The sequence below is a fragment of the Chiloscyllium plagiosum genome, unplaced genomic scaffold (genome assembly GCF_037043375.1).
Source record: "Chiloscyllium plagiosum isolate Xiang-an unplaced genomic scaffold, Cpla_swu_hap1 HiC_scaffold_31, whole genome shotgun sequence".
Lineage (NCBI taxonomy): Eukaryota > Metazoa > Chordata > Chondrichthyes > Orectolobiformes > Hemiscylliidae > Chiloscyllium > Chiloscyllium plagiosum.
Window position 1 is genome coordinate 23,704,782 of NW_028270169.1, and position 25,534 is coordinate 23,730,315.

At 38.5% G+C, this 25,534-nt stretch overlaps 1 protein-coding gene across 3 annotated transcripts in view; it reads left to right on the forward strand.

The window, feature by feature from the left end:
• The first annotated feature begins 989 nt into the window (after positions 1 to 989).
• Positions 990 to 25,534, forward strand: part of sez6b (seizure related 6 homolog b) — a 973,463-nt gene continuing 948,918 nt past the window's right edge. For 2 of the 3 annotated variants that reach the window (XM_043718461.2, XM_043718459.2), the window contains exon 1: positions 990 to 1,513. In XM_043718461.2, coding sequence (XP_043574396.2) covers positions 1,426 to 1,513 — 88 coding nt within the window. In that variant the 5' untranslated portion in view covers positions 990 to 1,425. The remainder of the gene's footprint in view (positions 1,514 to 25,534) is intronic. The other variant, XM_043718460.2, reaches the window with a different exon arrangement.

The following is a 25,534-nucleotide window of genomic DNA, read 5'->3' on the forward strand; positions in this document are numbered from 1 at the left end:
AAAAGTAAACATTTTTCTAAAGGGTAGCGGTTCCCAGTTGCATTGTAAGGATAACATGATGAAATGCAGTTTAGGAACCGGAACATCTCCACTCGTTCATATCTCAGATCAAAGTTTGTTGAGATACTCAGTTTCGGGGCGCCAAAAAATCAGTTTTCGAAGCCAGATTTAAATTCTGTTACTCAGCCTGTTTTGTTTTGGGGGTTGAGGTGTGTGGTGAGGTGAGACTTTTAATAAAGGGCAAATCTTTGCTTGAGCTAATGACATCTCTGCACCTTGCACACTCCTATACTTACAGCTTCCTTATGGAGAGTTCTTGTAATGCAATGGTAGTGTCCCGCCCTCAAGGCCAGAGGGTCTTGCTCTGGAGGTCATAGCCTGTCCAAACAGGTCGATTAAAAATAGCTACATATTCTTTTCGGTAACTGACTTCAAACTTTGATCATACGGTTCACGGGATACAGTAATGGCTCATGACACAGAAACCCGGGACTACGGATCTGAATACTTATTACGGATCTCGAGTGCAAACAGTCGTGATAAATAATGAATAGTCCAGAGCAGCAGTTCCCAGGCTTATCTCCAACGTGAACGTGTTTCCATAAAGAATAGTGCCCATAATCAAATCTCCCACAGCAAACTGTACATACTGATTAAGGAGGTGAGGCATACTTGTATGATTAGATCAGAAAATGAGTTCACGTTTCTGATCAATCATCTATCTAACTTCAAACCCCCTCTCTCTGCGCAGCATCTGCCAGCCCTGCTGAATTTTCTCAGTATTCCCTACGTCTTAAATAAAATATTTCCAGCATCCGTGGTATTTTGTGATTGTGAGTGGAAAGTTAGATCAAGTAAGGGTGGGTGGGGGAGGAGTATAAATATTGACTGATATCAGGTGGGCCGAATAGGCTGTTTTCGGTGCTGCAAAAATGATTTGAGTTGCCGAGTGTGTGAGTACTTCCAAATCGGAACCCCGGGGTTGCAATACTCTGGAAAATGAAGTTAAATGCAGCCAATAAAGGGAGAGACGTGTTGGAAAAATATACTGTAGATGAGAAGACGGAGAGGCGAGTATGCACTTGCTGGCAGGATGGATCCCTGTGCTGTCTAACTTGAAGAGCCTGCAATCGAGCGGGTTACTTTCAGCGGCAGCAGAACGTCACGTTGCACGTGGTCGGCTCCCGCGGTAGGAGCTGTCCGTGGTGCTGACGGCAGCCGGGAATCGCGGCACTCGCTCACACAACTATAAACCTCAAGGTTCGGGCCAGCTCCCCCCACCCCACTTGTGCTCCGGCAGGTCAGACACAGAGCGGCGAATCCTCTCCCTGTCGCGGAGAGCCCCTCTGAATTGACTCGGAAAGTAGTTGGTTGGGAGAGAACAGAGAGAGATACCCTTTCCGATGTGAGCTGGCAACCTCTGGAATGAATAAGAAGGGTTTCTCCCCGTATCGGTTAAAAATGAGCACGCTATGTTTACTTCTAGCTTGTCTGATGACAGTCTACGGTCAAGGTAAGACTTTGGCGGTAGGGTTGGCTGAGAAAATAAATATTGTATTTAAAGTCAGTTAGGACTGGCTTCGGTCGTTCGGCTCAATGGGATTCACAGTATCTGAATACTTATTACGGCAGTATTTCCTCCCTGACCCCCTCTAAACGCTGGTATGTTATTCGCTTCTGGTTGCACATGTCGGTATAACGCAGTCGAAAGTCCGAATGGCGATATCATTTGCTGAATGACTGGTTGTTAATTAGTGAGCTCCGGAGGCGCTTACATTGTGCAGGGAGCATCGGTGGAAGGGTTAATCGTAACATTGTGTTGAAAATTGAACAATGAATGCGTGCAGTAAACTCAGTATTCTTTCTGGGTTTAATTGTTCAGCTTTTGTTAAATTGTCGCGCGGGTCTGTTTTAAAATGCTTGACGGTGTACGTAATTGTTTATGTAACGAGTGAGACAAATAATCTACAAACAAGTTCTGAAGAATTTCCAATCAAGTATTTCTAAGCCTTTATCCCTTTTTCATCAATCTGATTAAGTAAAAACAATGACTGCAGATGCTGGAAACCAGATTCGGGATTAGTGGTTCTGGAAGAGCACAGCAGTTCAGGCAGTATCCGAGGAGCATGCTGCCTGAACTGCTGTGCTCTTCCAGCACCACTAATCCAGAATCAATCTGATTAAGCTAACTGACATCAGACAATAGGTCCAATGATGAATTGTTAATTAGTGTGTGAATTAATCTTCACTTGTCACGTACTGTCAGGATTACTGATAATTTGTGGTCGGTACAACATTTAACACTCGTACTGAGTTCAAGTTTTATTTTTCCAGCTACGAGGAATTTTGTGTAGTTACCACCAAAATGCACAGTAACCCCTTTAAAATCGTGAGAAACATCGACAAAAATCAAGTAATGTGAGACAATTTAGTTTGCAGTGACGCTAAAAGTAAACAGTACGCCCTCGCCTTCAAGTAAACCAATGTTCATAAAATAATGGATGTTAAGTTTAACATGCGTTGTATTTTGAGATACAGACACTAGTGTGCCTGTAATCGACGTGGTTCGCTCTCGTCGGCAGATTGTGCTCCAACTTCATGGTTGGTAGTGCGCCCTCCTCTGTGGAAATCAGCTTATCCATTCATTCTCTCTGTTCGACTCAAACCTTGTCACAGCGACTTTGTAGGCCGGCCAAATATCACGTGCTCACAAACAGTCCCTGAGCATAATCAAAATTTAGGAAAGTAAGTGAACCGTAGCAGTCGTTTTTAAAGTGCTCGTGCTACGTTTGTGTCGGTGAGGTTTTGGTTTGAATGTCACTCCTGAACCAGAACTATTGCCTTAACTGAACCTGATTAAGTATTCCCCCGGTTAACTTAAGCGCGGGGCAGCTTTCCATAATTACCGGTTAAATACAAGTGATTCACTAGTGGTGGCGTTCCTAAATAGCTATCGTTGATCATTTGTAACCCTCTCAAATAACTGGTCAATGGGAAGGTCAAGTCCTCAAAACTGGTAAAGGTGAAGTTACCATGATTGGACACCCAATTAAACTACGTGGCTTGATTTCCATTTCCTGATCACTATCCTTTCGAACGATTTAACTCTAGGTCATGCTCTATTCAGGTCGTTTTTGGATCGTGTTACAAATATCCTCTGTCCTTGAACAAGTGGAACTGAAAATGTTGATTGCTGTTAGCGGATCTTCGGGAAGTGTTTTGTGTCTGTATTCGGACTAGATCCCAGAGTCTCGGTTGTGAAACCCATTTGCTGCCAAAACATTTCTCAACCAAAAATCATATCCCTTATATAACTTTATTTGAGCAATTATACAGCATTTCCTCCATGTTATACATACTTTTTTTTATAATTGACCGGTGCATGTGGTCTAATTAAAAGAATAAACAGTAATAATCATTGAGATGGTATTTATCTTTTGCGATTTGAGCTACTAAGCCAGTTTATTTTAACCTTCTAACTGCACTTTTTCTGAAAACCAGCCAGAGTGTTTCAATACGCTCTCATTCATTTGTTCAATTGCAATGGCGGTTGCTCAATTAAGTTTTTTTTATTGTGAATTGACTGTAGGTAGGCGAGGAGAAACGTCTGAACAAGAGGAGCGCAATAAAACTGCAGTGGAAGTGAATGGGATGGAGTGGGAGGCTGGCTGGCAATGGCAGCATTTTATCACTGTCACTGCTAGTAGCTATTTCTACTTTCTGTTTTTGAAATTGCCTTCTAGTATAAACTCTGTTGTGTAAACGAGGCTGTTTCACAGGTTGTGCATCTGAATGCTAAAAGATCTGTGAGTGTGAATAAAAGAATAAGTAACAAAGGAATGAACTTCCTTGGGGGAGGGGAGGGGGGTTGAGGCAGGAAGCCTTATAACCAAACTTGGATGAGCATTTGAAGTGTTGAGGCATTCAATACACAGCCACTTGGGGGACAGGTGGGACTAGTGTAAATGATAGTATATTTTTGGTTGTACAGACTTGATGGGCCCAAGGGTGTCTTCTGTACTGTGATCCTATGATTCTGGGATTTGTACCCAATTACTTAAGGAACATGAGATTTTCCCAGCTCAGATTTTCCCTAATATTTGACCTTTACAAAATTTCTTTCACTATTGCTTGAGATGTATGATTGCATTTATTGCACTGACCAAGGACAATTAAGTATTAAGAATAGCTTGCAATGCTAATGCTCTTATTGGTACTGCCAAGAATCCAGTAAAAATATTTAGCTTCTGAAGTGTTCTAAACTGACTGGATTTTCTGAAAATGAGGTCATTAAGATAAAAATAGTATAAATCTGAGTCCAATTATGTTCAATTACCTTTAGATGTCAAGATCATTGGCCCAAACAGAAGTTTTATTTTCCAAATTATGCCTGGTGCATTTTTTTGATTAGACTCATAATTAATATAAAGTTTAAAGTTGCAAATAAATTACATTCACTACATATTTATTGCCAGCTAGCTGATCTTTGCAACTTAAAAGTCTTGCAGGAGATTTCATTTTATGAAGTGAAGGCTAGACAAAGACCACTCGGTCCGAGAAAACTATCTAAGAGTGTAATGGAAAGGTCTGACAAACACCATTAATGCTCAAATTCAGCCCGATCTTCTTTCCAACATCTATCTCATTCCACTAACTTTCACAGCCCAGAAAGAGGCAAAAAATAAAAATAAAAAAGCTTTGGCCAATTTAGGAAAACAAAAGGGAGGACCATGGTGACAAGTGCTTGACATGCATCTTTCTAATACTCACTTATTTTCTGCTTGTCGCATTATTGATCATACCTAAGGACTCTTGCTTCTTCTTTTTGATTTTTAGCCGTGAATCTACACTTTATACACATGCCAGTATCTTGTTTTAGGTCAATATCTAACATAAAATTTCTATGCTAAGTTAACACTTTGTCTCCCAATCTCCCTAATTTATTTGCTCAATTTGTCTATCCATATCTACTAAATATAAATCCTTCACTATGTTAAAAAGGTTAACCAAATAGTGTGTGAAACACTAAAATGTTCTTGTTTGCTAAGCCTACCATTGTATCTAATTAGTCTGTATGTTCATTTAGTGAATTTGTCATCCTCCTAATGAAGCTTTTACTGTTTTATGAACTAATAAATAACCACTCCACCTTCCACCGCTATATCCCAGAACGTGAGAGTCGTCATAATGTGTACATGCTTGGAACTACTGCTACCCATGTGTCCAACATAACAGTTATCTATTTAAAATACATTTGCCAGATAAAGGTAGATTCTTTAATCGGCCTCCCAGTTCACCCAGTATATCTGTTCATTTAAATCTATTTTTGATCTGTTTTGTTTCATCTAAGTTCTATGCATATAAAGTTTTATTTTATGATTCAGATGGCTGTGGACATGTCCAAGACATGCTCACCTAGATCATTGAGAAAGGTAAGGCGCAAAAGCTCTAACACTCATTTCATTAGTAACTGGACACCATGAAATGCTAATAATAAAAGCTGTCTTCTGACTATGAGAATGTAGCCTATTCTGTTTCAGACTACTCATACCACAAGACTTAACCTTATTAAGTTTGAGCAATATATACTTTTATTTGTTAATCAATAAGATGTAAATAAAATATGGCATTAAAGCATAGTTTGCATGTCTAATTTCATTCTTACTGGCTGTTACTTTTTAAAACCCTGGTTTTAGAATCCTGTAAATTGTCTGGGATAATGAGTGCAAACAGAATGATCTCCAAGAGAACTGATCACAGCTCTCCTGCCACCAGTAATAATCTGAAATACTCAGCTTGCTGACTTACACGATATTGCTCTAGTAGTGTCCAAGGAATGGTTTAAAGAAACTTCACAGCCAACTTCAAACTTTGACTTTTCAACCTCTTTTACATTTTTGCTTAAAGAAATGATAGAGATGGAAAGTGTGTGGAGATTTTGAATATATTTATCAGATTTGTTGGTTTGTTCATAAAAAAACTTGTAAGTTGCCAAATCTATTTTCTTGTACCAGTCTGCAAAAGAGTCTACTGCTGCTGTAACATCTTCTGTAAGTATGGCATTGTGGGTGGCACGGTGGCACAGTGAAGGGGTAAATGTAGGGGAATGGGTCTGGGTGGGTTGCTCAGTGTGGACTTCTTGGGCCGAAGGGCCTGTTTCTACACTGTAAGTATTCTAATCTAATCTAATCTAATTTGAAAGAAACCATCCAGCACTTTGGATGTAGGGAGAGAATGCTGTTTTCATCAGAGAGTGATAACACCAAGTTGTAGTGCATCATTTGCGCTACTATTTAATTGGAATGGCAAAGCTGAACACTCATTGTAACTGATACATGACTGGGCATTCTTGTTCATATCCAATTTCCAGTTAAACTTAAGAGTAACTTCTCCTGTTGGTCCAATCCTCTTTGGAAACACAATCGATCTATTGGGCACCAGCAGGGACTTTAAAAAAATCCTAAAATTAATGAAAAGTTAATGCAGAGTTCTAATAATAATTCAAATAGAGATATTTTGAAATCATTATCAGTGTCTAATCTGCCTCCTGATGGGAAATATTGATGAATATGCGAGCCACAAGGGGAGACTATGGCTCAGTTCCATAGGATATGAAGACCGAGCCATTTATCTGAATTTCAGTGCCAGCACCAGCCCTACAATTCTCCCCAATTCATCCTTATGCCTTGAATTCATGAAGCATCCTCAGTTGAACTAATCTTGTCATGAGTACCTAGATGTTAGTACCTAATTAAGTTGTTAAGCAATGGACTTATCCCACTTTGCCAAAAATCTCATAAAACAGGAATGAAATGATGCAAGTTAACTTCTTGCTGGATAAAAAAAAAACAATTTCTGAGATTTTATGCCTGCCTGCTATCTCAGGAATACTTTGGTCTTGAGTTTCTAAAGCTGCTGAAATATTCTAAGGATAACCTAAATTGTCCACTTACCTGTTGGAATGATTTGGATCCATGGCCCCCTAAATCTTTCCAGTGTAACTGATATCCATCCTGTCTGTATTAAAGTGAAATTTCCCTTGTAGAAACTGCTAAAGACTGAGGCATTTTGTGTAACTCTCATTGTCAGGTAAGGTTTTACTACAGTAGCATTTTAATGATTTCATTTAACTGATTACAAAAAGGCAAATTGCATATGCTTTAAATAATGCAGTACAGAACGAGGAATAAAGAGAGAGTGTTAAAGACTCTAATTCAATTTTGAGATTTCAATACATTCATAAACCACATAACCTGTGCTGTCAGAGTTTTATAATGTAATCAGATCTCTTTAATTATGTTACAACCTTGAAGTTCCTTCAATAATTTGTTATTCTGTATACAATGATGCTCTCTACAGTATGGTAATCTACTTGTGTGTCCTCTGTAGCTTGAGTCTTTTTTAATATGAAAAGATATATGTCCCTTTTAATTTAGTTTAAAGGCAGAGACATTCCATGTGATTGCAGCAGAAATATGATTAATATGAATATTGTTATAGATCACTTTCATCAATCAAATAATTCTGAAGTAAAGAAATAATAATTTATTGCTTGATTGACATGCCAGGTTTAGAACACTGAGGTGGCATTCTCCAGCAGTGGGCAGTAAATCTCTGACCTGCATTTACCTGTTGGTTGGCTTACATTTATTCCATGCTCCGCTAATATTAATTAATACTTTTAAAATTAGTTGCATCACTTTCTCATTTGTATACCTTGGAGGAAACATGAACTCGTGCATATAATATGACTTATTCATCTGTCCCAATGTGCCATAAATATCAATGTGTTGTCTTTGAAGAGTATATGAAATGGGTTCAGACAGTTACTCTGGGGAGTAAAATTAAACACGGAGGGCAAGTGAGCAAGATTAAAGAGGTTGTCAATCATTATTTATCAGGATTGATTTTGGCTACATGAATACAAGTGCTCCCATGTGTACGCACATTTACATTTGTGTCTGACAAGCAAATGTAATAAATTGTCTGCTTGTCTAAAAGCATTCTCTTGCAAATTTTTATATTGGAGCTTGAAGTGTAGATTGCACCATGTGGCTTGCTTAGTAAATCTGTTACAAGCCTTTTGTAACTCTTTTGACATGGTATATTGATTTTCAAAATTTTCAGCAGCCATGTTTTAGAAGAACCTATTACCAAAGAGCAAAGCTGGCTGATTCTTCGAATTGTGTTTGTTGCAGGCTATATTGAATCTATTATAAATCATTTGTGTTAGTGCTACCCAATCAAGGGGGATATATAGTTGCATGAAAGGACCCTATAAACTCCTTTTTATAGATGCCAAAAGTTGTCATTGTCAAACAATTGGCATCTGTTGTCTACAATGATCCTTTCCCTTTCGTGTGAGGATATAAGATGGGTTTTTTTTTAAATAATAGATAAATTTAAAAGGCATATTTTTATGTATGACCACAGACAATTTCACATTCTTAAGAGATGTTTTAGATGTATGGTATCTTTAAAAAAAACCTCAAAATTACCATAAGCAACTTGTTGCCTTTTTTAAAATTCATTCATGAGATGAGATGATGGCAGCATTATTTGCCCAGAGGGATTGAATGCTGAGGTGATTGTATTTTCAGGCAATTGAGGGCAGTTAAGAGACTACCACACTGCTGGTGGGGAGTCACATGTAGGCCAGACCAGGTAAGGATGGCAGTTTCCTTTCCTAAAGAACATTAGTGAACCAGATGGTTTTTTCCTCAACAATGGATTCATGGTCATCATTAATAATTCCAGGTGTTTATTGAACTCAAATTCCACCTTCTGCTGTGGTAGGATTTGAACCCACTGGGCAGAACATTATCTGTGTCTCTGCATTAACAGTCCAGCAATAACACCACTAGGGCATCGCCTGCCCTTACTGCTGCTAAGGCATTAATCTCTTCATGCTGCCTTGCAGAACTTGTCATCAGAGTCTTTATAATTTTATTGAGTAGGAGTTTTTTTTAAAATGCAAATGGAAGTGAGTAAAGGATGCCATTTTCCCCTGTCAAAATATATAATTAAGAATCTGATCCTTTTCAAGTTTTGAAAAATTGGACCTGGGCTAATACACTGAAAACTTGCAATGTTCCTTTTTTATATCCTTGACCTTTTAAGGGAGAGAAACGTAGTTCAAGATTTGTGTTTACGTGGTACTTCTCATGATCATTGGATGTCTTGAAATGCTTTACAGCCAATTGAGTATTTCTTGGTGTGTATTCAGCGTTGAAATATCAGATTCTGGATTAGTGGTGCTGGAAGAGCACAGCAGTTCAGGCAGCATTCAAGGAGCAGCGAAATCGACGTTTCAGGCAATAGCCCTTCATCAGGAATAAACCGCGTTGAAATATCAGAACCCAGTAACTAATTTGCATTCAACACAAACAACAGTAGTGACCAACTAAAGTTTTTTTTTCTCTCATGATGTTAATTGAGAGATTGGCCAGGACATTGAGGATAACTCCCCTGCTTTTCTTTTTTAAAATGGTGTCATGAGTTCTATTGTGCGTTACTCCCTCCATATTGTACTTCTTTGTCAGCCTTGGTGTTTACCCAAAACTTGAGTGGGGATTTAAATGTGGAACCTTGATAGAGAGGCAAGAATGCCATCAACTGAGCTACACCTGGCACAATATCTCTTCTATTTCTGTTTTCTTCAAAGTCTCGGGTTCTTCCAATATCTCCCTCTTCTACACTCCTCCTCTCTCTTGCCTCAAGCTGAATTTATAGTGCCCTGATCTGCTTTAATTGACCATTTTAACCTTGTTATTGTAATAAAGTTTCATTATGATTGTACCTTTTTCAAATCACAGCTGGTTTGGTAAAGGCCATTTAAGTTTATTTTTTCATTAACTCATAACAGCACACCTTACTTTCATATTGTTGTCGACAATGATCTGTTGCTTTTGAGCGACTGGGAGGGATGTACTGTGAAAAATATATCAATATACAGGCACTTTTTAAGCTGACCACCAACAGTTTCACATTATTTTCAGACACTTTAGATTTATGGAGCTTTTATTTAAATATAAAAGCTCTAAACACTTAAAGTGTACCACTTTCACCCAGATATTAATCTCCCCTCACTGCCTTTTGGAACCTGTCATCTGAATGCCCATAATTTTACTTTGTAGGAGAGAGTTAATCATTTCTATTTCCCCTATTTTTTCACGTTTGAATCGATTTTTCACTTCTTAACCCTTTGGGACTCCCCTTTAGACATTATGGTTCCTTTAATTTTTTGGCTGCCTAACCAATATTGCTGTACTTCTTGTTCGTCTTACACTTCTGTCATCTTCATAGATGAGAGAGCCAAGCATATGGATCCCTCTGCATCTCTTGGCATCTTCTGAAGGAGCCATTGATGCTCCCTCCTTAGAAATTGCAACTCCAGCTTGCCCTATTTTAGTTTCTCATTGCACAGGATGATCAATGTGCTTGTTTGGATCTAATCTTACCTCTTTCCATCCCATCTAATTTCCTCCTCCACCTGTTAACCATCATGAACTCTTCCAGCAGATCACCTATGATCACTCCTGTTAGCATCTCATTTCGGAATGTGTGGTCATTAGAGTTGTGATGGATATGTTCATTGCAAAAAACAAAAGTCCCCTCACTCTATTTCTATCCTCTCTAGTTTTTGGTTGTTGTAGACAGCCCCTAACCGTAGTCACGCTAAATGATTTAATTTGTGAAACAGATGATTTTGTAGGTGTTCCATGAAAAAAGAGCTCCGTTCTAAGGGTTCTTGTAGTGCGTGATAGTATCAATGGTAGTGTCTTTGGACCAGAAGGTGAGATTCAATTCCTATTTACTCCAAGACATATAACAAAAACAGAAAGTGCTGGAAAAGTTCAACAGATCTGGCAGCATCTGTGGAGCGAAATCAGAGTTAATGTTTCAGATCCAGTGACACTTGCTCAAAACCCAAAATGTTAACTCTGATTTCTCTCCACAGATGCTGCCAGACCTGCTGAGCTTTCCCAGCAATTTCTGTTTTTGCTATTGATTTGCACTTTTTACGGTTTTTATATATTGTAACAGGTTGATTTAAAAAAAATAAATAATTGATTTTTGCACTCAGGATTTAGCATATGACTTGAATCCAATACCCTCATCACATGGACATATGAGTGCTGAGCCAGTGCTCAAACAGTGAGCTTGATTCCTGATTTCAGTTTGTACCCCTGTCGATGGTTGTAATTTCTGCTGTCTTGGCTCTCAGCTTTGAAATTATCATTTTGAAACTCTCTACCTCTTTTTAAGACACTCCTTCTAAGACTGATTGATTTGTAGGTACCGGTGTTTGACTGAGATGTACAAAGTTAAAAATCACACAACACCAGATTATAGTCCAACAGGTTTAATTGGATGCACTAGCTTTCGGAGCGCTGCTCCTTCATCAGGTGGTTGTGGACTATAAGATTGTAGGACATAAGTGTGTCCTATGATCTTACACTCCACAACCACCTGATAAAGGAGCAGCACTCTGAAAGCTAGTGCTTCCAAATAAACCTTTAGACTTATAAGATCTACTTCTTTGATCAAACATTTTGGTTATCTCCCCAGACATTTCATTGTGTTGTTTGGTATAAAGTTTAGTTTATAACATTCCTGTGATTTATTATTTTTAAATGTAAAGGTGTTCTTTAATTGATGTAATTTATTTCTTCTAATCAAGAAAAATCACAAGGGACTATTGGTTTTAAGAGCTATTGCTGATTGAATTCTTGCTTAGGTGGATATGATTTTTAATGCTGTATGAGCACTACAGCAGGTTTTAGTATTTCCTTTTTCAGCACTAGTTGCACTCCTGATGGAAAAACCTTATAGGTCCTTTTTATTTTGAGCTTACTGGTTCAGCTGCAGATGAAAACTTTCATTGTTTCTAAATCAAGTTAGCCTATGAACATTTGGTAATGTAAGTTTTTAGAAAAACTGTATTTTCACATTTTTGCTTTTATTAATAATTCATTCACAGGGCAGAAAGAGCACGAAGAGATTTGCTACCTGGAATGGAAGGTTTAAGTTATAAGGAGAGATTGGATAGGCTGGGACTTTTTACCCTGGAGTGTGGGAGATTGAGCGGTGACCTTCTAGAGGTCCATAAAATCATGAAGAGCATATGTTAAGGTAGATAGCAAACAGCTTTTCCCCATGGTTTGGGAGTCTAAAACTAGAGGGCATAGATTGAAGGTGAGTGGGGAGAGATACAAAAGGTTCTGCTTGGGCAATCTTTTCATTCACACAGTGGTGAGTATCTGGAATGGCTACCAGAGGTAGTGGTGGAGACGAGTACAATGTTGTGATTTAAGAAACATTTCGTCAGGTAGGTTGAGGGATATGGATCAAATGCAGGAACTAGATTAATTGGAAAACATGGTGGCATGGACAAGTTTGGGCAAAATGCCTGTTTCCATGCTGTAAACCCCTATGATTATGATTCTGTATGTGGGCACTGCTGGTTAGGTCAGCATTTATTTTGTATCTCTAAATGGCCAAGGGCCAGCTAAGAGTCACTGTGAATTTTGAGTCACGTAGAGGCCAGACTAGACAAAGACAGTAATTTCCTTCAAAAAGGACATTAGCAAATCAGACAGATGTTTCCAATGACAGTTTCATCCTAGATTTTGTTCCAGACTTTTATTGATCTCAGTTTCCACCATCCGTCATGGCGAGATTTGAGCCTGGTTCCCCAGAACATTACCTGGATCTCAGAATTATTATTATAGCAAAGTAGAACAAAGTCATTGTCTTTCCCAAGAAGTTTGTATTACAAAACCAGTAATTTGATGTAAAACAGCAGCGTAGACATTGCAGTCTGTGCATTTCTGAAAATTAATATGATCTGGGTTTTTTGAACATAATGGTAGTAGAAGCTGAAATACACCCAGGTAAACTTCTGCTCTATTACATTTCCTTAGTACTTTTCAAAACATTTGCCATCGTCACTTCATTGAAATTCTCAGCAAAATTCTGAATTATGTGTATGCACAGAATAATACAGGATTCCAGATGTTAGTGTTCATGATTCTGTGCTTCTACAGAGAGTTTTGAGTTTCCCCACAATTGATGAAAATCAATGGAATTTGAGAGACTCCACTGTATGCTTAGCTTCACTGTAAAAACCCTTGAATAGATTGCTTCATTTAATGAGATGAAACTGTGATTTTAAACGACATTGTAACTTTGTAATTGCTGCTCAATAATTGCGCTGGCCTTGACAACCTAATCTTATTTGAATGTCAAATTTCTTTCTTTTGTTTCTATCTTAAACTATTAATCGTCAAAATGTAAAAAAAAACCCACTTGCTGTGTGTGAATGCTTCATTGTGATTGACTGCTTACTGACAAAACTGTTGCTGCATCATAAGAGATTCCTTTGTCTAAATAACATGTAGTTAAGAAGGTCATTGGGGTTAATTGATTAATTATCTATATAGATACAAGGGGGACACAAGAGGCTGTGTATGGAAGGAGGTCTGAGATTGAAACTATTATAATAAATCTATGCAAAGAAAGATGTTTGGTTTCTGTCATTTTGACTAGGGTCTAGATTAACACTTTTTACTTTAGTAGCATGCTTTAAACCACTGTTAGGAAAAAGGAAAACCAAACCACAGAGACCACTAGATCTTTGGGCAGCTTTATTCAAGGTCGTTGGTAGATAACTTGGTTTATGCTGGCTGCATTATTCATGGTCTATGTCTGTTGTCTCAGTAATCTCAAGTTTCTGATTTCAAAACTTTATTGTTGCTGACTCTAGCTTCTGTAATTTAAGTAAACTCTGAAAGAAAATGCATACTTTCTTTATCTTGTAGCCAACAGACTGGCCTGTCATTGGTCTGAAGACAAAGTGCATTGTTTCAAGAAAGAATATGTTCAGGGAAGGAGGGGAGGGTGTCTGTAGCAATGCAGTCATTTTCAACTGATTGGACTCTTCTTATTGAGAAATTATCTGGTCAGTGGAATGAGTGTCAAAACCAATTTTAGACATACTTTGAGGGATGAATAATTTTTGCAGCTCTAGAATGATACAGGAAGTTATTTTTCACAACAGTAATAGGTGAGAAATGTTTTGAAAAGTACTAAGGAAATGTAATAGAGCAGAAGTTTACCTGGGTGTATTTCAGCAAATCTGCTCAATTTATAACAATGCCTGTTGATGCCAGTTCAAAAGGTAATTAATCATGCAAAGTTTCCCAAGGTGTTGGGTGTGGATAGATTTATATAAATACAAATTCTATGAATTAGTTGTATGGGACCAGAGAGTTGATGAGGTTTTCTTTAGGTGATATAATTTGGTTGCCTGATCTGTTGTTTGCATCATTAACTTCAATAGAAAGAAGAGATTGACATTTGTATAATAAATGCCCAGTTGGATGTTGCCCAATTAAAGCTCTGTGTTAGTTGCTTGAGAGGGTCTCTGGAGAATTACACACTCTATCCTCTGTGCATTTTCTTTGGCTCCAGCCAGATTGTCAGTTTCTGAATGTAAAAGCTGCTTTTATTGGAAGGTGGAAGGCTGAGTAGATGGAGATGAAAAGGATTCTCTATCATATTTCTAAAGCTTTGCTCTTGATATCTAGTTAAAGAAGCAATATTGATCATGTTCAGTTGAGAACTCTACAAGCCATGAATGCTACCATCTTGTTAATACAGGAGTATAACTATTCTGTAGGAGTTGGGGGAGTGGAAATTCTTTCCAATCAGTGGGAAAGCAAATGGTTCTTAATTACCTGACCTGTTTATTCTAGCTAAATGCTTTTGAGTTTTGATGATCAAATACAATTTATGCTGGTAAAATATGTAACAGTACAGTTTGTAAGCAGTTGTTGTCCTTTGCCTGACCTGTAAAGACTAATGTGTGGTTGATAATGCATTGTTTATTTTGCTTTTCTATTCTGATAATTTGCAAACTAAAGTTCCATCCAGGTTTGTAGCTGCTTGCTGGACTAAAGAGAAAAATAGCTGAAAATGTATTGCTGGAAAAGCGCAGCAAGTCAGGCAGCATCCAAGGAGCAGGAGAATCAATGTTTCGGGCATGAGCCCTTGCCCGAAACGTCGATTCTCCTGCTCCTTGGATGCTGCCTGACCTGCTGCGCTTTTCCAGCAACACATTTTCAGCTCTGATCTCCAGCATCTGCAGTCCTCACTTTCTCCTAAAGAGAAAAATAGCAAATCCATTACTATTAAGCTTTGTAAGTAGCAGCAAAGCCTATGCCTATCTTTTTCATTTGTAATGCCACATTTTATCTAGAAGGTAGTTCATCTAAAATGGTGCAGTAAGTTCTCTTCATTTGCAGTTCACTAGCGCAGCAGATAATGGGCTGAATAATATGTGCAGCAAAGTAGTGTGTGTGTGTTTGCGTCCAATATTTGACCAGTACATGCTAAAAAATACAATGTTCATGAGTCGACTTGTGTAGTTTAAAACTAGGCAGCAAATTAATTGTGTAATAACTGTTAATCAAAGGACAGATGATAATTTTAACCCAGTAATTGTTGGGGCGTTAATGTAGCTTAATTGAATACTTTTTGAACAGAATGTTCTTCTTGCTTTCAAATTCCTATTCATAGATCATATATTTAATGCATTCAAAAGCACTTTTTCTGAAAAGTGATTGATATTATGCTGGTGTAAAGAACCTTCTCCCCTTGTTTTGCAAATCCCATCTGCCTTCTGTTGTTTCAGGTCTGATTTAATGAGTCACTTTCATTGTACAGTTTTCTTTATATGGTGTCCATTACATGCAATCTTCACAACATTTCATACAGCACCAGTGTTGCAAATCTATTTTGTACTTCAGATTTCTCTAATATTCTTTTGAGTAAGACTATTGCTAAAATATTTTCAGTTTTATGTCTTCATTATGCAAATAGCATTTTAATCTGCATTGGCGATCCATCATTCCACATATTAAAAGGTAGATGTCTGCAGCAGTTGTTGAAACATTTTTGAAAATGTGCATTACTGCACTGTAATGCATCCTGAACTTATGGAAGTTGTTTTTAAAAGTAAATCCTTTGGCCTTGTCATGATACGGTGTGTTACTGACTTTATTAGAGGTGCTGTACGTTTGTACTTTCTATAAATTACAATAAAGGTGAAGTCACTATAATCTTAGAGACCATAAGACTGCTCTTTCATTGGAGACAGAGATGACTGATGGTGGTTTAACCTAAGGGTGATCATGCCTCACGTGAGGGAAGAATTTGAAAAGGAGAATCCTTCATGGTGACCTCAGCTGGTGTGGGATTTGAATACAATATGCATTGTAAAGCAGCTGTCCAACTAACAAAGCTAAAGCAATTCCTATAAATTACAATACCAGTTAATTAAAAAAGAAAAATTCCCTTGTGCAATATTTATCCCATGATTAAGCAGTTAAGATGCCCCTGCTAATTATTTGATAGCTAGCATATTTGCAGAAATTTATTCCAAGATTTTGCATTTATTGCTTGATTTCTTTCCCTAATAATAAAGTTATAACATTTCACTTTGTATTTATGTCTTTTCATAACAACACAAATCAACATGAATGCTTTAAAACAAAAACAAAGTAACAAGGACACTGGGGAATCTGGATTAAAAATTGCGCATGCAGGAAATGTGCCGCAGATCTACCAGTTTTGGGTATAAGTGGGCCCATAAAACTCCAATGTGGGACATCCCACACCAATCAAGGAAGCAGATTCTGAGTAGCTGCATGAACTGGTGAAATGGCTGGTTAGAATGCCTGTCTTGATTCACTGGGATTTCATTAATTGCTTTAGATTTCATTAGGCCCCCTCTCGGCTCTTCAGCCACATCATTTGGTCCCTATATAACCTTCTCTGTGTTGTCTCCTTAGTCACTCACCAAGTAGTGACCTTATGAGCCATGTGGAAATAGAAAAACATTTCTAACGATCCTAATATATTGTCGCACTCATGCATTTGATAGTGAAAAACTGGGTTCAGGAAGTCCATTCTAAGCTTTAAAATTTGCTTCTGATTTATCCCTCTTCAAAATAAACTTCTATTCTTACCCCACAGCAAAGACACCTAATTCTTTAGCATGTTCATTTAACTATAAATAAAACCATGAGCTCAGTGCCTTATGGTTTGAAACTCAGCCAGGCATTCATTACTACAGAATAATTGCCTCAAAGGAAATGTTAACAAAACCTTCTCTTGAAACTGCATAATCAGATGGTAGTGTTATTTTTTTAAACAAGACTACATTGATTATTTATCAAAATAATCCAGCACGCGGTTCTTTTTTTTAAACTGTGACTGACCATTTAAGCCCTTTTTTAAGAGTGGGTATTTTTTCTTAAACACTGATTGTGACACTTGAACTAACTTTATCCACTGTTTAGGAGTATTAACATCAACTCTGTCAATTCAGGGCTCCCACATGACAGGTGAATGCCCTGCCCTGCTACCAAACATTGCAGAAGTCATAAGTGCTGATAGATCCAGGAACACATTTCTCATCAGAACTAGGAGTGTTTAGAGATGTATGGTTCATAAACAAGGTAGCTGTGATGGGGTGGTGTTGAAGGGAGAGAAGAACAAATTGGAAGATCTGTGTTAATGTGGAAGGGATGATGGTGCACCACCAAAAGAGAAATAAATGGGACAAGTGTTTAAAGCAAACTGTCCAGAGGAAGTATAAGTTTACAATGCTGAATCACCATTCACTAATGTCTAAAACAAAGACAAAAATGGGAACAGTGATCCTGCTATGACATGGCTGAACTTGTCACTCAGTCTGGAAACTGTAAAACACTAAACCAAAAATTCCTTGAACTTGCCTTGGACTTATGGTCATAGACGTAGAGTCATAGAGCAGGGAAACAAATCTTTTTTAGTCCAACCAGTCTGTGCCTACCCTATTCCCAAATTAAACTAGTCCCTCATCCCTGTGCTTGGCCCATATCCCTCCAAACATTTCTTATTCATGTACTTATCCAAATATCTTTTTAAATGTTTTAACTGTACCTACATCCACTACTACTTCTGGAAGTTCATTCCACACATGAACAATCCTCTGTGTTTTAAAAAAGAAGAAAAACTGCCCCTCGTGTCTTTTATAAATCTTTCTCCTCCCTTTAAAGGTGTACCCCCTAGTCTTGAAATCACTTACCCTAGGGAAAAGACACCTGCCATTCACCTTATGATTTTATAAACCTCTATGCAGTCATCCCTTAACCTCCTATGCTCTAATGGTAAAAGTCCCATTCTAATGAGCCTCTCCTCTATCACTCAAGCTCTCCATTCCTTGTAACATCCTCATTGGAAAAGTGTCACAAGCCAATGACTGCTCAATGCTGATAGATGAACAAATAAGTCTCAGTGCTGCACCCAAATAGAGTATTTGAGAAGTGAGTGAGTAAGGGTTCGGTGTATCTTTTTTAAACCCTTTTGGGTGATATATGATTAGTTGCCTGTTTGTTTTATTAACTTCAATGGAGAAGAGAAATTGGCAGTTGTATAATAAAGGTCCAGTTGGATGTTGCCCAATTAATAGTCACCAAATATTAAAATGATCTTCTGTGGCTAACTTGGACACTGTGCCCCCTGATGATGTTAGCACACATTATTTTGACTCTATTCTTTCAAAGCGGTTGAAGAAGGAGGCCTCCAGCTGTAATGGCAGTGCCAGCAATGGGGTCTCCCAGCAAGGGAGGAGCAGGTCCCAGGCTGAAACCCCAGGCTCGGACTCAGGCAGAGCTGAGGCTCCAGGGTCTGTGGCTACGTCTGGGCACCTGAAGGAGTGGAAGCGTTGGCAAACAGTACGGTGGAGGACCCTGATGACTGATGACAGGAGGTACGGAACACATGTATCTACAGACCCATGGCTCCAGCTCATACATGGCAGTTGTGATTGTGTGGAGGCCTGTTAGAGACCACTCGCAGGAGGCATTTCAGAGACCACGGCTGGTGCCAAACACAGACTAGAGCGCAGTGAGGGAGAAGCAAGAAGAAGAGAGAAATACAAACGCTGTCAAAGTAAACTCTTGTATTATATTCAATGTTTTCAAGATGGTGTCAGAGCATTGTGTATAACACATGACAAAACCCTTTTCACTGTATTTTTATATACATGTGGCACTCAATCATCTTAAAATGCTCTATTTCCTCTGAAATAAATGCCAACATTCCATTTGCTTTCCCTGTTACCCACTGAATGCGGATGCAGATTTTTTGTGATTTGTGCACGAGGACGTCCAAGTCCCTCTGTGCTGCAGCTTTCTGCAATATTTCTTTATTTAAATAATATTCAGCTTTTCTAATCTCTCTGCCAAAGTGTATAACCTCACATTTTCTTACATTCTGGTCCACCTGCCAAGACTTTGTCCATTCACTTTGCCTGTCTATATCCCCAGTTCTGATGCAGAGTCACACTGGGCTCAAAATGTGAACTCTGTCTCTCCGCAGTTGTTGTATAACCTGCTGAATGTTTTTGAGCATTTTCTGTGTTTGTGTCCAATTTCTAATAACTGCAGCATTTTGCCTTTATGTGATTGATTAAATAGTGTTATGGACTCTTCGTGCAATCCTTGCCTTCCTCCCTCTCTTTTTTACAGAGGCACAGAAAAACTTATTTCAATTTTTAATTTCTTTCTGCGTCATGCTGTATCTATCAAACATTTAGAAAGATGCATGAATGATGTCCTTTTAGTAGAGCATCGCAGACTATTTTCTGTTGTTTCTAAGGTACTTTTCAAACATTCATTTTATGCTAATTGGTGCAATTCCAAAATGACTGGTAGTTTTTATAATGTAAGATTCTCTTTCAATTGCTTCTGTAAAGTTCAAAATATTCCAGACATGCAATCTTGGCCTCTAGCTTATTTTAATACAGTTGGAGAAAGGCTTCTAAGTAGGTCATGTTAAGATACATTCCTTTTGATGAGCCAGATTTATGAATTCTTCTGACAGAGCCATGATGGGATTCTACACTTTTTATCGGCTGCTGTGTATCTCAAGTGTCACTAATTAAAAGTACTGTATTTCAACATTTATTTGATGTTAGGCAACACACTAATACTACTTGGTGTAAAAGATTAAAAGCAATTTTCTGTCTGCTATTCCTTATCAATTAAATTGCAAAACCATTAGACTGTTAACAAGGGTCATGTGTATTTGCTGTGAAAGCCTTTTACCAGCTGGCTGTATGCGTGAGTAGTTTCACATTTTTGTGTATTGGAGAATGGCAATTTTCCCTTCCTTATAGCAAGATATAATTTGCCTGGAGAGCATTTGAACGATTCAGCTTCCTCTTTGTCACAGCAATGGAATACATGGTAGATGGAGAATTTTGATAAATACGCAGATTTGTTGCTGAAGATACAATTTATTTAGCTAATAGTAGTTTTCAGAATTAACCTTCCAAGAAGTGACATCTTTTAGTGCCTTTTTGTGCATTTTTGCTGAGCTTTGTTTTGCTACATCTTGGATTACCTGACACTTATTTTTTTCTTCCATGCCTCTTCAAGGACATTTTTATCAAATGGCAACATGCCTTCTCCAAAGAGAACGATTGTATGTATAATTTAAAAGCTGCAACATAATCCCCTTGCTAGTTGGAAAATATCAGTTCTTGGCAACAGGGTTTTGGAAACAAAGGTTCAAATGGTTTGGTCTCTTTCCAAGGGGTCATTGGTCCTTAGAAGCAACCCCCTTTAACTCTTTTCCCCCAATGATTTCGATGGAAGAGAGTACATGTGAACCAATTCAAGGCTATTTTTATCAAGTGTTTATAACCTCACCAGAGGAATGGCAATAGACTGTTCAACTTGTAGCTTTGAAATATCAAGTGGTTTCATTGCTTTGTGCTGTATTGAATTTTTTGTTTTGTGGTTAAAAAGGGGATTTTTTATCCTTTTAGTGTTCTGGTCAATGGTGTTAGACTGGCTCTGTGATTAAGGGCTAACATAACTGATTAAAATTGAAGTGACAATGGAAGTGTACGAGGAGGATAAAAAATGTCTTTTTTTTCTAAACCTGGTTTTAATTTTGTTTTATTTCCATCTGGCAAATACATATCTGTGCAGTGGTTCACAAGCATTTAAAAATATTCCTTTTTCTGTCGGCCTGTGGATGTGGATGGAGACTGCAGTTCCCTCACTTTTCATTAATGTTACCTGATTCAAATGGGATGCTTCTGTTTGGTATTAAATTCTGAAATCATGACATCCTTTAATTCTTTCTTATCCTCACCTTTCTCTCATCACCGCTCATTTCACTGCTCATGTCTTCATTCCACTGAGAATGTGAGGTATCGCAGGCTGCTGTCTTCTGTATTTCAGATTGTCTCTGAGGAGCTCACTTGCACAGCACAACTTGAAACTCAAAAGCAACTGAAGTTGTCAGTTCAGATGTATGAAACCTTGGGATCTGAACCAACAGCTTTTTGTCAAATAGGGAAATGTACTTAAAGGAAGTTACAGTTTAATTTTAATTTAATGAGTAGCTTCAAGGGTCAGGTGCTTGGCTTATGAAATTGGCTGCAACATTGACTTACTTGAAGCATTTAAAAATGTAAATTATTGATAAATGGTTAACTAGACAGCAGAGGTTGGCAGCAGCCTTGCCAGAGGAAGAAGTGCATGAAAATGAAGTCTCATTTGCAGCCTGTGATCATGTGTGTGACCACATTTCTAGGTCCCTTTTAAATTTAAGGTGATTGCCATTCTTGATGTCTTGCCCTGTCCCTTCTTGAAATTTGGATTTTTTTCCTTTTTATTTGTCTCTGCTGCTTCTGCATTAAAATTAGCAGTACACACGTGGTTCAGTAGATTTCTATGCATTAATACCGAAGCCTTGGAGTGACTGCAGTCACAATGCTGCAGAGTCTGACCCTAGGTTAGGACAGTTCCTAGTGATACTCTAGAGAATGTTGTCATTATTTTTGGCTCATCATTACACCTTTTTATTTTCCTGAAGAGAAAAATTAAACTACTTGTGCTCATGCATCCTATAAGGCAAAGCTGATCTTGTATTCTTGTGAAGAATCATCATTGCAAGAGTTGGGTAAAATTAAGAGGGGAGAAAAGAGTTAACACATTGCAGGAACTTGGTTTGTTGCAACAATAAAGCATAGACTATTAAAATATGTCGCAGTTCTTGCAAGGTATTTTGTAAATGACATTAGTTTTGCTTGTTGTCTGTATGGGGTCTTTCAAGTTCATGAGCTGCTGTTTTAATATGTTGGTGGGTTTATGTGCTACCATGATACCAAGAGGTCTGACATCTCAGAAAAGACTGCCAGACTACTCAGACCTCTTGGCAGCATGGTTGCCCACAAACCCACCAATATCTTGCAAGAACTGTAACAAACACTACATTGGGCAAACAGGCAGAAAACTAGCCACCAGGATACATGAACATCAACTAACCTCAAAAAGACATGACCCACTCTCACTAGTATCCTTGCATTCAGATGAGGAAGGACACCACTTTGACTGGGGCAACACATCCATCCTAGGACATGCCAAATAGAGAGACACATGAGAATTCCTAGAAGCATGGCATTCCAATTGGAACTCTATCAACAAACACATTGACTTCAATCCCATTTACCACACAGTGAGAAAAAGAACAGGAAATGACATCACCACAGGAAATGACACCACCAACCCAAGGAAACCTAATATCATCTATTGTATCCGTTGCTCCCGATGCGGTCTCCTCTACATTGGGGAGACTGGGTGCCTCCTAGCAGAGCGCTTTAGGGAACATCTCCGAGACACCCGCACCAATCAACCAAATCGCCCAGTGGCTCAACATTTCAACTCCCTCTCCCACTCTGCCGAGGATATGGAGGTGCTGGGCCTCCTCCACCGCCGCTCCCTCACCACCAGACGCCTGGAGGAAGAACGCCTCATCTTCCGCCTCGGAACACTTCAACCCCAGGGCATCAATGTGGACTTCAACAGTTTCCTCATTTCCCCTTCCCCCACCTCATCCTAGTTTCAAACTTGCAGCTCCGCACTGTCCCCTTGACCTGTCCGGACTTGTCCGACCTGCCCAGCTCCTTTTCCACCTATCCACTCCACCCTCTCCTCCCTGACCTATCACCTTCATCTCCTTCCCCACTGACCTATTGTACTCTATGCCACTCTCTTCCCACCCCCACCCTCCTCTAGCTTATCTCTCCACGCTTCAGGCTCTCTGCCTTTATTCCTGATTGAAGGGCTTTTGCCCGAAACGTCGATTTTGCCTGTCCTCGGATGCTGCCTGAATTGCTGTGCTCTTCCAGCACCACTGATCCAGAATCTGGTTTCCAGCATCTGCAGTCATTGTTTTTACCAAATAGAAAGTGGGCCCTACCACCAGTGCTTCATCTTGAACCTCACTTACGATATTACTTAGCATGGTGTCGAAACATCTGAAAACAAACCTTCCAGCTCAGCTAGCAAACCTACACCCAGCCTTCATGATATTGTAGACCTCAATCAAATCTCCCCTCTACCTTCCCTCCTTTTAAAGAAGTCTATCTTGAATAAGCACAAAGAACTGTGATTGTTGAAAACCTGAAACAAAACCAGATAGTGTTGGAGAAGCAAAACAGGTCTGGCAGCATCCATACAGAAAAAACAGCATAAATGTTTTAATCCAGTGACACTTCATCAGTCTTTCCTGAAGGATCATTGGGCTCAACCCTAATTTTATTTTCTGCCAGCAGATGCTGCCAGACCTGTTTTGTTACTCCAGCACTCTGTTGTTGTCCCAGTTTATCCAGTCTCTCCTCCTATCTGAAATTTCCTAGTCACAGCAACATCCTGTTGATTCTCCTCTGAACCCTCTCTAATGCAATCACACTCTTCCTATAGTAGTGTGCCAAGCAGAACTGCACTCAGTACTCCAGCTGTGACCCAATTAATATTATATACGGCTTCATCATAACCACCTTGCTCTTGCATTCGATGCCTCGATTAATAAAAGCAAGTATCCCATACCTTTTGTTAATCACCATAACTACTTGCACTGTTTCTTTTAACAATCTACGAACAAGCACACCCAAGCCCCTCTGACTCTCAGTACTTCCCAAGATGCTACCATTCATTAGCTACTCTCTTTTCTTTTTAGTTCTTCCAAAATGTATCACTTTACATTTTTCAGGATTATCTCCGTTTGCCACAGTTCTGCCCATCTGACCAGTCCATTCATATGTTGTGCTGTAGTCAAAAAGAACTTGGTTTGTTTAATTCTCTTATATACAATAAAAGTTTGTTTTGTTTAAAAGTAAGTGAAATCTTATGACATAATTCTCTTATTACATAGAGATATTTGGATTTCTTGATAGTTGTTAATGGTCCCTAACTAGCTCATAACATCACACTGCTTTCATCGTATGGACTGTAATTTAAAGATTTTGCACTCTGTCAAATTTGTGCAAGATAATTTGTCAGGATTTCAAACAGTCCAGAGCCATGTATTATAAAACAGGTGAGGTTATAAGATCATTTATCATAGTTTTTCCTTCACAATTCTATTCAATTGTCTTCCTCTCCTTTCCACGCACATGCTGTAAAAGGTTGCATCAAAACTGATATTGTGCCTATTACGGGACAAACGTTTCTTTACAACCAGCATGGTAATCTTCAAGCAAATGTTGAATAACCACTTACCTGCCCAGATATTTCTTTGAGTTTTCAATTATAGCATTGGAAACATTGGCATGCACAACAATTATTATTTTGGTCTTTCCGTCTGAGGCATCTTCTTTCCCCATGTACGTGCAGCCATGCTTTCACATAAAAGGGTGGCATAGATCAGGTTACCAGCCTCTAATACTGTCTACAAATGTACCTGGTGATCGAAGACAATGATTAGTGTTGCTTAACTTTCTCCATTGACTTGATGTGTCAAAATCAACCAAATGGTCATCACACCAGTCAAACGTATAATGAAGAGCAACTCACTCATGCAATAGGAAAAATATTCATGTACCCCATGACTATTCATTCATGAATATTTTAAAAATAACCTCACTCTGAATCCCCAAGTAAACGTTTTTGTAATGAGTGTTAACAGTCAAATGAGAAATATTCAATAAAGAATCTTTGTTTCTTAATGCTTTGTTAGATACTTTGTTGGTAAAGAGGACGTATTCAGCTTTCAAACTAAAAATCCTAATGTTACTGCATGGTCTCACTGCTCCAGATCATAGCTCTTGGTGCAAAACTATTTTAGCAGCGATGAAAAGCTGTGTGTGGTACCCAACACAAACGATCTCTTTGGTATTTCCTTCTGCTAAAACTGTGCAACAAACATAATGTGGAACCTAGAAAGTAAAACCTTGCATAACACAGGTTACACAAATTGGTGTTCCGTTTAATCACACTTGAGTTAGTGAAGCCGTGATTTGAATGCTGATATAGCTGACTCCACATAAATTTATGTCTGACCCGAGCATAGAATTGCAATGCAGCAAACCATTTAATATTTATGTGGAGTTTCTGCTTTAGCTATATAATTTAAATAGGACACGTCAATTGAAGTGCAACTTTAATCTCTCCAAATGCAGAAATAA